We start from the raw sequence: 13,159 nt of genomic DNA on the forward strand, positions 1-13,159 counted from the left end.
TGGTGCACACTGGGTGGTCAGACTTCCTGGTTGTGTGCCAGCTCTGGCGCTCTGGCTGCGTTACCTTGGGCAAGTGACCTACCTTGGTGTCCTCTTCTGCAAAACAGAGTTAACGTTAGTACCTACCTCATATTCAGGCAAATGAGAAGACACGTAAAGCCCAGTGGCTTCCCATAGCAACGTAAATGCAAGCTGTTATTTATCATCATGTGCACAAGTGGGCGGGACCTCAGTGTGTTCAGTGCCACGTCGGCTATACAGAAAGTGCCACACACAGTGCTCCAAAGTTCTGTGCTCTGAAGAGATGCGACCAGCAGTGATGGCCGCTGGCCACCCCCAGCACACTTTTGCATGACCTGTGGCCAGTGTGCCCTGCTGGTCCGTCACCCCCATCTCTCAGCCCACCCCCCAAATCCCTTCTCCAGCCTGTTCCTTCCTCCTTGTCAAGCACTGCCTGGCTTGATGATGATGATACCACTGTTCATTTGTTTAGCTTCTTTTTAGTGTGCTTTCAGGTTTCTCATCTCATTTGATCCTCAAAAGGGAGGTAAATGTCTCTTTTTCAGATGAAGAACTGAGGTCCAGGAAGAGTAGATAACTTGCCAAGGTCTTGAGGCTGGAAAAGCCAGGTTATCTTGGTCTTTCCCACTCATGACAGACCCTGAGTTATTTTTTTGAGCCTTACACACACACACACACACACACACACACACACACACACACACACACGCAGAGTTAGGTGATGCAAGTGGTAATGACCTTGCTTTCATTAGAATATAGGTCTCTCCCTACTATAGTGGTGCTTCCTGCAAGACATAATATTTCCCAGCCCACCTCTTTTTTAAAACCCTGTTCCAAGATGTGTTTCCCAACACCACCAAGCAATTAGCTTAATTCTGATAGCATCTACCTGGAGATAGCATCAGATCCCACAGGTCAAGGGCTCAGTCCCACAAGACTGCCCCCACTTCAGATGCCAATCACAAGCCCGGGTTGTCACCTCTGCTTCTGCCCAACTGTCTATTGATTGGAGGTTCCCATGCCCCCACCACCACATTTGTTTAATATGCTAGAGTGGCTCCCAGAACTCAGAGAAACATTTAACTTACCAGATCAATGGTTTATTATAAAAGGATGTAACTGAGGAACAGCCCAAGGGGAGAGAAGCACAGGGCAAGGTGTGGGGAAAGGGCACAGGGCCAACGCTGTCTCCAGGCACAGCACTCTCCTCAGATCTCCATGTGTGCACCGGTGCGGGAGCTCTCCAGACCCTGTCCTTTTGGAGTTTTATGGGGGCTCCATTACATAGGCATGATTGATTCAATCATTAGCTGTTGGTGATTGATCCAACCTCCAGGTCGAGGGTGGGGCTGAAAGTTCCAGTCCTCTAATCACAGGGTTGGTTCCCTTGGCAACCAGCCCCCATCCTTAGGTTAACTAGGGCTTTCCAGAAGTCACCTCATTAACATATACTCTGGTGTGGTTGAAAGGGGCTGGTTATGAATAACAAGACACTCCTTTTCATCCTTTCACCTTTGGCTCTGGAGCTATTTCAGGAAGTGATGACAGAAAACCAAATATAATTGGTCTTAGGGAATTCCAAGGGTTTTAGGAGCTCTATGCCAGAAACCGGACAAAGACCAAATGTATACTTCTGACTATAAATCACAATATCACACCTGCGGTCAGCTTTTTCTTCCCTAATGGCAAGGACTTTAGATTGGGAGCTAAGAAATCTGATTCTGGTCTCAGCTCCGCCCCTAAATTGTTTGACTGATGGCCTCACTGGGGTCTCTTTCTTTATCTGTACAGTGAGAGGATTGGTCTAAACCTGTGAGTCTCAACTTGTTTTTTCCTAGGACATAAACATCGGGTGACATTCCTTCCTAGACCTTCTTGTGGGGTGGCCTTCTTCCCAGCACCGTAGCTGTAACTCGACCCCTCTCCTGTACTCAAGGAATCACGTTGGGATGTGAGGGTTTGAATGATGCTATTGTAGCAACAACAATGACTGTGTTCTGAGTTATCAGAAAAGTGAGTAATGTACGAGGTGAAGGGCTTTTCTTTAGTAAGAAATCACTTTACCACCTCCCAGTGGCTGCATCAGGACATAGTGTTAGAGGACCTGTCTAAGCACGTCCATCCTGGCCTGCCTGCAGCCCTGAGCCCTCAGCCCGCAGACAGCGTGCTAACTTAGCAAGTTTAAAGTGGAAGCATCCTGTAGTCAAAAGGGTTGCAAAACCTTGGTCTTTTTAAAACATTTTTTTAATAAATTTTTAATTTTTATTTTTTTGGCCGTACCACGCAGCATGTTGGGATCTCAGTTCCCCGACCAGGGATCGAACCCGTGCCCCTTGCATTGGAAGCGCGGAGTCTTAACCACTGGACCGCCAGGGAAGACCCAACCTTGGTCTTTTGAGTCAGAAAAAAGGATGAACAAATCTCCCAATGGCTGGTCATTCTATGGAATGTTATTTAAGTATTGGTTTATTTGCAGGGCACAGCCATGAGGGTAGATTCAAGGGTACAGAGGGACTTAGGTTAGATGTGAAGAGCATCCTCATTCTACCAGACTCGAGTTCATTACTCACCTGTGCCAGGAAACTGGGAATGGACCCTCCCCCATCACGTTTCTTTTCTGTCTTCTGGTTTTGTCATTAATGGATTCAAAAGCATCCAGAGATCAGAAAATACAGCCCTTTCTCAAAGCTTGGCCAGAGTCCTTGGGATGGTAGCACTTCCAAGAATTTTTAGCCAAGACACTTAGATGCTAAAGCTCTTTGAGGAAAGGGGTTGGAGGAATGGGAACGGTGCCACGGAGTCTGAGGTCCACATTGCCTGGAGTGAACCGGACTGTGGATTTTCCGTCTGGTCCTGTAGCTCAGAGCATTGTCACTGAAGAGAGGAGGGTTTGGAGAAGACTTCAAGCAAAGTGCTTGTGCCCTACACGGGAACGTGGGAGCCAGCTTGCTTCCTGTCTGAGCACCACCAGCTGCCGGAGTGCAGAGCTTTCCATACAGAATGAGCGACTCCCCTCGGGAAGGACACTGGTGAAGGTGTGAACTCCTCTTCTCCTGGAGCAGCTAACAGTCAACATGAACCCTCGCCTCATAGTAAATATTGCTGATAGATATTAGCAGCATCCAGTGAAACTGTGCATGGGACATTTTGACTGCAAATTAATAGAAGAGTCTGATCTTCACAACAATATTTTAGTGTGCTGTATTTGACCTAGGAATTCCAGACTGAGAAAGTAGGGGTTATGGTCACAAAAGGGAGCAGCTGTGATGTTTAAAATTCAATGTGGACAAGTAAATAGATAACTTTTCAATCTTTTTGGCAGAATGGAAAAGAAGTAATCCATTTGAAAGTAATTTTTATTTTATTTTTTATTTTTTGGCTGCAACGTGCGGCTTGTGGGATCTTCGTTCCCCGAGCAGGGGTCAAACCCAGGCCCTCGGCATTGAAAGCACACAGTCCTAACCACTGGACCGCCAGGGAATTCCCCATTTGAAAGCAATTTTTTTTTTTTGCGGTACGCGGGCCTCTCACTGTTGTGGCCTCTCCTGTTGCGGAGCACAGGCTCCGGACGCGCAGGCAGCCGCTCCGCGGCATGTGGGATCTTCCCGGACCGGGGCACAAACCCGTGTCCCCTGCATCGGCAGGCGGACTCCCAACCACTGCCCCACCAGGGAAGCCCTGAAAGCAATTTTAATAAAAGTAAAATGGGGGAAATTGAAAATAGTGGATCTGTATTTATCTATAAAAATAAGTCAAAAAATAATTTATTAAAAAATAGATCAAAGGACTAGGTTTACTTAATGGAGTTCAGCTCAGAAGATTCTCAACCAAAGTCTCCAATACTGATACAGTTCCGATGAAGCTCCCTGGGTGTATAAGCAAACTTCCTCGGGAATAAAACAGCAGGGTCTGTCGCCTATCGTTGTGAAACAGCTGTTACTCTTGGTGGCATATGGCCAAGGCATGTGTGGCATCTGGGAGCGCTCTGGAGGGCCGCCTGTGGCTCGCACACTCTCGGAGGACAGCTGCCCGAGCCACGGGAGGAAAGATGCTCTGGATGAGGGACGGAGGTGCCCAGGACTATAGGGATTCCTGCCACAGGTGATCCAGCCAAGTGGTTTGAGGGCTGGGAGGCGGAAGGATGTTAAATTTAACTCTTATTATTCAAAGACAGATTATTTGGTTGCCTTGATTAGATCGATGCCTCCCTGTCCCCGTTGCCCACTGGACCCCCTTGGGAAAGGGGAAAGGGTCTAAAAGAAAATAAAACTCAAATCAGCTGTCAGTGACTTCTGATAAACTTCAGCAAGGGGCATGACAAGGGTGTGCCCCAGTGAAAAAATGGGAATTGGAGGCTGTAATCAGAAAACAACATGTTACCTGCCTTTAATGAAGAAGTAGGCAGTAGGATGTATCTAGACTGTAATTCGCCATTTTGACTCTGACCCCACAATGGCCAGAGTCACCTAAGAGTTTCCACATTTATGATGGATATGTTTGGTTTGGAAAAAAACATTTCATTCTATTTCCTCTTTTTCAGGTTTCAAGTGCCCCATTTGCTCTAAGTCTGTGGCTTCCGACGAGATGGAAATGCACTTTATAATGTGTCTGAGCAAACCTCGCCTCTCCTACAACGGTAAGAGCTTAGCTGGGGCGGGAGGTGTGGGGGGAGCTCTGAGCAAGGGTCTTTGCAGCCTCCGTGGCTCTGGGCAGCATGTCCACCCCGCCTTCCGGCAAGAGGAGTGGAGCAGGGAGGAAGGCATAGGGACGGGGTCTGGAAGTCCCTTGGGTGGCCAGTTAGCCCTGCCCTTTCTTCCACCCACTTAGTTCCTTGCCCCTGTGGTTGGGAGACAGGCCTTGGTCACACAGCTGACAGCAGAGGGCCCAGCGGGAGCGCCAGCCCTCTGTGGGGAAGGGAGTCTGGGCTGTGCCTTGCACACAGTGCTTCAGCCTGACTCTCCACAGTAGAGTAGGTGTGATTTGTGGACACCTTTGGGGATTGAGAATGCTGACCTGCCACCTCATCGCTGCCCCGAGGCTGTGCTGCTTCCTGCTTTGGAGGCGGCCGCGGGGCTGAGCAGTGAGTACAACGGGGGACTCAGTGAAACGCCCCTGCCACGGCACCTCTGTGGACAGAACGAGGGTCAGCACCTGCCTGGTTTACTTTGGGGGAGGCTTGGAGCTCAACTGTTCTGGGTTCAGAGCCTGCCTTGGCCACTTACTTACTGGCTGTGCGGTCTTGAACAAGTGCTCAGTTTGCAGAGCCTTGGTTTTCCGGTCCCTAAAATGGGGATTTCAGTACAGGCTTCGTAGGATTTTTGTCAGAATAAAGTGAGATATTACACATAAAAGCTTTCAGTCCGGAGCCTGACACATGGTCAGTGCTCAGGAAGTTACAGCCGCCCCGAGAGATGCAAGGCCATCCCTGGGTTTCTTTTCATCCTTTTCTGAAGTGGACTGTCTGCTCTTGAGTTCCTTGCACCCTGTGCTGCCAGTGACTCTTGGGCTTTCCATCCTTACGTGCTTAGTTTGGTCTTCAAACCACATTCCTCAGAGAACTGTGTCTTCTACGAGAATGGGCACTGGATCTGAGAGGGGTGTGCCCGACCTGACCCCAACCCCGGCCTGCCTTGTAGGTTAGAGTCACAACGATGCTTAGGAAAACAGCACTGAGATTTCTCAGGGCCCCAGGGCTGGGCAGGAGGTGGGCCCGCATCACCTGACCCCCATCCTGTCCGTGAAAGTTTCCCAGGTCGACTCTCCTTACAGACCTTCCTTGGGCTCCTGCCTCCTCAGACCCACCTGTGTAGGCCAGATAATTCCAGATTGTTCCTGCGAAATTAATCTGGCGAATCTGATTACCTGATTCTCCTGAAGACACGTCCTGCTATTCTCTGATCTCTTTTCTTGCACCGCCAACAGATTCTGGACATGGGCCGGCTGGCCAGTTACCCTTTGTCTCAGATACACGTGGTCTGGTGACCTTTGCCATCTCTGAGCCCAGGTGTCCTTCCCTTTCCTCTCCTCCCTGGTTGTCCAGGGAGCCCCCGTTCTCCCCAAGGGACAGCCTGTCGCATCCCTGGGGACTGACTGATGCTGAGTCTCTGAGTCTCGTCCCTCAAGCTCTGGGCTCCCCGTCAGGCTCGTCGAAGATGCTCAGCTCCACTTCGTTCCTTGTCTCTGCCTGGGACCAGGGAGGGAGATGACTGAGTCTTCTCCCGCGGCTGACAGCCCTCCCCCGCCGTGGCCTCAGAAACCGTGTTCACTTATTTCCCACGTGCACAGCACCCCCGTGAAGGCTGCTTTTTGTCCCGTGGGGTGCTGGGCAGAGTTCTCTGTGGACACTGCCTTGCTGTCATGAGAACACAAAGCAGCCTCAGAGTGGGCTCACCCGACAGGCCTGGGCTTTTGGCGTCATGAGGGAGAACTTTGCAGGGCAGCTGTGGAGGGCAGAGCGCTCTTGGGGCCACTCTGTAAGGAGGACCCACATGCCCGGCTTGGACAGTGGGGGAGGTGAGGGCATGGGCTTCTCTCCTGGAGAACTGCCCGGGATACCTGCAGCGCCTCTTCCATGTGAGCATGTACGTGCCAGTGCCCCCATAGGTGTCCTCCTTGCCTTTCCTCTTTGCCTCCAAAGAGAGGCAGCCCTGGAGAGCAGTCCTGACAGCCCAGCCCGAGCACAGGTCGCCTGCAGAAGCCACACTCAGAGTCGGAGTCCCCTTAGAGGAAGCAGAGGTTGGCCAACCAGTCTGAGGCATAACCATGGCTGTTCTTGGTCTCTTCTCACTTCTTCCTTCCTCTCATTGAAAAGCTACCTCTTTGGGTGTGTGTGTGTGTGTGTGAGAGAGAGAGAGAGAGTGTGTGAGTGTGAGTGTAAATTAGAAGCTTTAAACTGGACGATCTCTTTTGCAAAAACCAGTCCTTTACCACCTGAGGCAAAGAAAGGCATGTTGTTCCTGGTCCCATCAGTGGAATGTGTCTTAAGGTGAGGAAAGTGCTTCAGAAACAGTGGCCTGGCCCCTCCATCACAGCTGGATTCCTCACATTCAGCCTTTGTCTTTTCTAAAGACACCTAACCCTTCCGGATAAGAGAAAGGCATTTGTCACTTGGGGTTTGTATATGGAGTGTGAGTCTCCGGGCTGGTCTAGGGCCTGTTTTAGTTCAGATAAGGCACAGGCCTTTCGGGGCCTTAGGCCGAAGTCCCAGGTCGGACCTCTAGGTATTTATTTTGGTTTTGCCAGTAACGTATTTTACCAATGATTTCTTATCATCCTGAGCTCCCCAGCTTCGCTTTATCTCTTCTACCAAAAAAGAAAAAAGTGAGGAGACTTAAAGCATTTGTGAGGTGTAGAACTCCCAGAATCTTTCTGGAAAGGGGAGAATCTGAGACTTCCTTAGTGGATTAAGAAGTGCTGTATTCTTGTGAAGATTCACTGGGATTCCTGGTCACTCCCATCTGCACACACACACGCACACACACGCACATGCACACACACACGCACGCACGCGCGTACACACACGCATGCACACACGCGCGCACACACACACACGCGCACACACACCCTCCCTGTAGCTGCTGGCACCAGTTGGGGAAATTTTTAGGAAATTTATAGCGGTTATATAAGATGAAATTTAGTTAACCACCAAGTTGGGGGGGGGAGTAGAAACCTCCTAAATGAGACAGATAGAAAGTAGTATTTTTCTTATTATGAGGGTTGGCCTGAGCCGTGGGTTGGAAGGCCTCCAGTAGCCACCTGCCAGATTAAAAAAAAAAAAAAAAAAAAAAGCCAGTTTTGGAAAGGCAAGACTAGTTTAACTGGTTTACCCAGTGCTCAAGAGAAATGTGAAGGCCAGTAACTGGTGCTTCTTGGCAGGCACCTGGTTTGTGAGTCCTGGTGACCCATTCGGAGGGGTAGGGAAGGGAGCTGCACCGCAGAGCGCAGAATCTTCTATCCTCCGTTCTCTTCAGTGGGCAGCTCTGAACCCAGGACCCCTCAAAGATGAGAGAGAGCTGGGGGGACCGGGACCCCTTTCTGCAGGTAAATGTGGTCAGCATGATTGGGCCTTGTAATTTCTCTTCCTTTCCAATATCTGTTTGTGGTTCTGAGATGCGGGAACTTGCATTCTCAAGAACATGCACTCAGGTTTTGACCATCATACTGGTCAGTCAGCAAAACAAGCCTCGAGATGAGGGGCCTGATTCTGCTATGAACAGAAGAGAGTCACAGTACTGGAGTGGAGGGGGGGTCGTGACAGATGACTGATTGTCCACTGAAAGCCGAGGAGACCCTGGTTCCAGGACCAGCCAGGGGTCCTTGGCTCTGGGAGAGTCTGGCGTGTGGCAGGTCCATTTGCCAGCAGTATTAAGAGAGCTTGATGGCTGTCAAAGCAGCTTCAAAAGTTCCTTCCCCCACTTGCTTTCTTCTGGGGCGCAGACCCATGCCCTGCTTCTTAGGTCCTGACCATCCATCCCTCCTCTCTACTGACAGTCATTGCCCCCAACTTCAGGGCTCTTGAAATGATAAATGTCACACAAGGTTTCTTTAAAGGAAAGGGAATCTGGCTCCCCCCAAAGCAGGAATGCCTCCTGCTAGTTTAGCCCCAGCCAGCAGACCTGTGTAAATAGTGCTTGTTTGGCCTGTGTCTCTGCTCCCAGCGATCCTGTGGTTGGGATGGCAGTGCCTTTTCTTGGGCCTTGGGGAGCCAGGTTCTGGCCGGGGAGTGTGCCCAGCCCAGTGGGGCACTGCCAGGAGCTATTGTTCGATGCCTAGCAGCGGCTGGGTCTGGCTGCGAGGTGTCTGTCTGGAGGTGTCTGTCTGGGCGCTCTTCCTGCAGGAGGGAAGCGAGGAGGACTCCCGGCAGGCCGCTGGGTGAATGAGGAGTGGGTGGAAGGGAGACCGGAGGAGAGGGGACTGAATGGGGTCACAGGGCAGCCTCCGTAAACATGAAGCCCTGCGGAGCCGCTCTGCTTGTGATCGCAGCCCATCTCGTCAGAACAATTGGGTCGTGCCTCACAGTCTGTGGGTTGCGGTGGAGACGCCACTGCTGGTAGGGGAACTGTCTACTCAAAGTCTCCCCTTTGCCTGGAGATTTCCCAAGAGGGGAGCTGGCGACGCCTGGCAGTGGTAGCACTGCCCCTTCCTGTCCCCCAGGAGGCTGGGCCAGCAGCTCTGCGCATGCCGAAGGGTCTGCAAGCCTGGGCTCTTCCACACCTAGGCTGGAAATGAGGCTGGCGGTGGAGACTTTGTTTCTGAGTCATTTGCCGGGGATTCTCCCTCTGGCTCCCACCTTCCTTCCTCCCAGGACCGTGACTGCCATCAGGCAGCAGGGGAAGTGGGTTCTGTACGGCACCGCTCAGCTGCACCACACCAGCCTTCCCTCCATGCCGCCGGCAGCTCTGCGGGTCCCCTCGGGGGACGTCGAGCCTGTGCTCTCTGCAGGGCAGCAGTACAGCTCCCTCAGCCTGGCCTGTTCATGCTGAGCACCCAGGTTCCTCCACCAAGTTCACAAAGAGGAAGATCTGAAGCTGTCTGTGAGATGGGTGGTGGTTTCCAGCCACAAGGAAGAGACTCTACCGCCTGGTCTTTTAAGGAAAGGAGGCAGGGTGGCCAAGTGGAAGGAACTTGGCGTGGGAGTCATGGCCACTTACCAGCTGCCTGAGCTGAAGCACAGACCCCCCACCCCCAGGGTCTTTAGGACTCACTGAGATGTGTGTGCGACATTTGTGGCATACAGCTGGCCCCAAAGAAGTGAGGGCTCCTTTTTCTCCTCCTCCTCCTCGATCACTTTTCTCAGATAAACGGCAGCTGTCAGGGAGGGGGCAGAAGTGTGCCATCGCCTCCTACCGCAGCGCTGTCACAGAGAGCATCGCCCGCCACTCTGGGCTGGCTAGAGGGCCAGGCGTTGGCACCGTCAGCACCATCCCTCAGGCCAGGCACACTTCCGCACTCCCCCGTGGGCAGGGCCGTTGGCTTTGCACACTGTGTCGGGCAGCTGGCGGCTGTGGGTGCTTGAGAGGCCGTAAGAAAAAGGAAGAAAGCACAGCTTGGGTCTGTGTTCTCATCAGCCAGCATCGGTTGAGCCCCCCTCCTCTAGGGACCTCGGGTGCCCGGGGGCGTTTGGGTCCATCTGCAGAGTGGCCTTAACTTGTGCCCCAGCTTCAGACTGCAAGGTCCTCCGACAGCAGACAGCAGGCTCCCATCACAACAGTGCGGAAGCCTCGTAGGGTCTGGGTGATAGCCAGGCTTCAGCTCCAGCCATTTCCCCTCGCCTGCTAGGCGCCCAGGGACGCCTGGGGGCTGCTCACTCCTAGAGCCCAGGGATCGGGACGGGAAGTTTAACCCAACCCACTCAGGCCTGTGGCTGGATTTGGGCTCCTGCCTTCCGCTGTGGGGAGATGTCGCTCCCCGGGCACTGCGCTGGGTGTGAGCACTCCCTGCTGCCCCGTGCTCTCAGGGTCCCAGCCCTGGCTCCTCTTCATCCCAGGACCCCTCAGGCAGCCTTTTGCAGCCAGGGCTCTGGGTGCTGGTGAAATGTGCTCCCCACTGTGCCAGCCTGGCAGGCAGCTGTGCGGTTTAGTTCTTCCCATCCGTGCTGCAGACCCAGGCTGGCTGCTAAGTGTGCGTGAAGATGCTCTGTAATGGGTTGTGTGGTGGCGATCGACTGTTCATAAGAAAAGTCCAGTGTCTAGCCTCCATGTGCTCAAGTCTGAGTCCTTGATAAGAAGATGAACCGCCCTCGTGCCTCTTTCTCCTTCCCCTTCCCCTAGTGATACCTAGCGAGAAAAGAGGAGAGTCCAGTCCAGTCCCGCTGAAGAAGCAAGCCCCAGGTCTCATCCCCTTGCCTGGCTCCCGCCCCCTATCCCAGCCTAGACCTGACAGGACAGACAGAGCGCAGCTCATGCAGAAAACCGTTTGGGACTGAGGGAATTCTGACTTGCCCCTGGACTCCCAGCTGACTCACCAATCAGAAGGGGACGCTGATTCGGAATCAGTAATGTTGCTGTGTTCCCAAGGAAATCATAAGTGAGGAGGGAAGCACGGAAAAGGGGCTGTATCCCAGATCCTCACTTTACAGATGAGATGCCGGAGGCAAAGAGAGTGGGAATAAATGCCCAGGAAGGTCTGCAGTGACTGCCTTCTCAGAGCTGGTCTATTTTTCCTCCCGTCTTTATTGGAGTTTTTTCCTCCTAGTATTTTATTATGAAAAATGTCAAACGTACAGCAAAGTTGAGAGTTTTGCAGTAAAAAACAAAATCCCCCCCACCTAGAGGGTGCATTATACTGTACTTGCTCTATCACATGTCTCTCCACCCACCAATCCATATTATCCTTTTGATACATTTCAGAGTGAAACGAAAACACTAGTCTGTTTCTTTATTGGGGGTTGTTAATTATAAAAGTAATGCCTGTTCAAACAATTCAAAAATATATAAAAATATTTTTCTTCTAATCCTCCTTTCCTCCACTACTATTAAAGTGTGTGTTTCCCTCCAGACTTTTTCCTGTGCTTCCACACACACAAATATTTAAATGTGTGTGGTATCTGGTGCTTTTTTAAAAACGGGATCATACCCTTTTACAGATGTGCCACTTGCCACGTTTGGAGTCTGAGGTTACACTCCAGTGGCAGACCGACTGTGTGCTATCTGCTTTTCCCTCCACGTCACCCTTTCAGGTGGGCTTTCGGGCTTTGGGTTAGGCAGATCTTAACAGAGGACATGACCACAGGCTGTCCTGGTGGCCTGGAAGCGGAAAGTGACTTCTCTCCCAGCTCTTGTGCATAAGGACTTAAGTATTGAGTTGACTCTATCTTAGTTGTTTTCCTTGGGGTTCCTGATGGGGGGCTCTGAGTCACCATACCCTTCTAGGCCATGAAGAATCCTCATTTTATGGGCCCCAGATGCTTCCCCTTCCACTAAAGTTATCAGAGGGCACAAAGAAACTGCAGTGGTGGAGGGCAGCCCCACAGAGGGTCCCTGGCCCTGCCCCATTCACGAGCTCTCTGACTTCGGCAAGGTGTCTGATTCTCTGGCTGCAGTGTCCCCTTTTGCAAAACAGGAATGACACCGTGTACCCTGCCCGGCTTGTAAGATCCTGAGGCACTGAACACACGTGAAATCTCAGTGTGTGTCATTGGCAGTGCTCACGATCAGTTAAAATCTTTCAAAAGTGGGGAGTTGCCCTGCTTCAGGCTTTGCTCTCTTTACATCCAGAACCTGTTCTCAGGGTACTTCTCCTATGGTTTTGAGAACTTCCGGGTAACCTTTTGCTGACTTCACCTCTCTCACCTGCCTTTCAAATATCAGAATTCACCTGGGTTCAGTCGTCTGCCTTCTTGAGCTTTGTCTAAGCTCTTTATCCCACATCTACCCCTGTTGCCCACATCTCTCCTCTAAACCCCAGATCTGGACTTGAATGGACTCCAGCAGGTTTCCATTAGCGCGTCCTGGGGGAGACGCCCGGTCAGCGCCTACCACCCAGCTCTGAGCTCATCATTACTTCCCAAGCTGGGCCTCCTCCTGGCTCCCTCTCGCTCTGACAAGTGTGCGCTCCCCTCCCCTGGCCCCCGTTTGCCCAGCTGCCCCAATTCATGCCATCCACCTCCCCCCATTGCTGGTGCCGGCCTTGAGTTCATCTCTCCTGCACCACGGCATTAGCCTCCATAGCGGGCTCCCCATCTGTGGGCTCTTCCAGTCATTTCCAGTAGTTTCAGGAGACTAGATGTGATCCGTGCGTCTCCAGGGCCCTTCAGTGACCCAGATAAAGGCCAGGTAGCACAGCAGGATACAAGTCCGTCCTCAGGAAGTGGGTCTCACCTACCCCCCCCCCCACGGCCCCAGGACTCTGCACCTACTACAGCAAACATCCTGCCTTGCCAGGTGCACAGATGCTGTCCCCTTTGCCCGGAATAGCCCTCCCTGAACAGTCCCCACCCCGATTGGGCATCTCCCGGACTTCTCACATCTGGATCTGTGTGTGTCGTAAGACTTCCAGGAATTCCTGTGCTGTTCATTTCCGTCTTCTTGTTCAACCGCCCCTGCTAGGCTATGAGTTTCTTGAATCCTGAGACCGTGGCTTATTCACTGAGTCGCCAGTGCCCAGAATGTCATAGAAGTGTCGCAGGGGATGCTGGCTC

General features: G+C 52.1%; 1 protein-coding gene across 2 annotated transcripts in view; it reads left to right on the top strand.

Annotated features, from left to right (window-relative positions):
• The window catches only part of ZNRF1 (zinc and ring finger 1), a 99,587-nt gene that overhangs the window by 81,220 nt on the left and 5,208 nt on the right, over positions 1-13,159 (top strand). For both annotated transcript variants that reach the window (XM_060000438.1, XM_060000439.1), the window contains exon 2: positions 4,562-4,657. In XM_060000438.1, coding sequence (XP_059856421.1) covers positions 4,562-4,657 — 96 coding nt within the window. The remainder of the gene's footprint in view (positions 1-4,561; positions 4,658-13,159) is intronic.

The sequence above is a fragment of the Delphinus delphis genome, chromosome 20 (genome assembly GCF_949987515.2).
Source record: "Delphinus delphis chromosome 20, mDelDel1.2, whole genome shotgun sequence".
Lineage (NCBI taxonomy): Eukaryota > Metazoa > Chordata > Mammalia > Artiodactyla > Delphinidae > Delphinus > Delphinus delphis.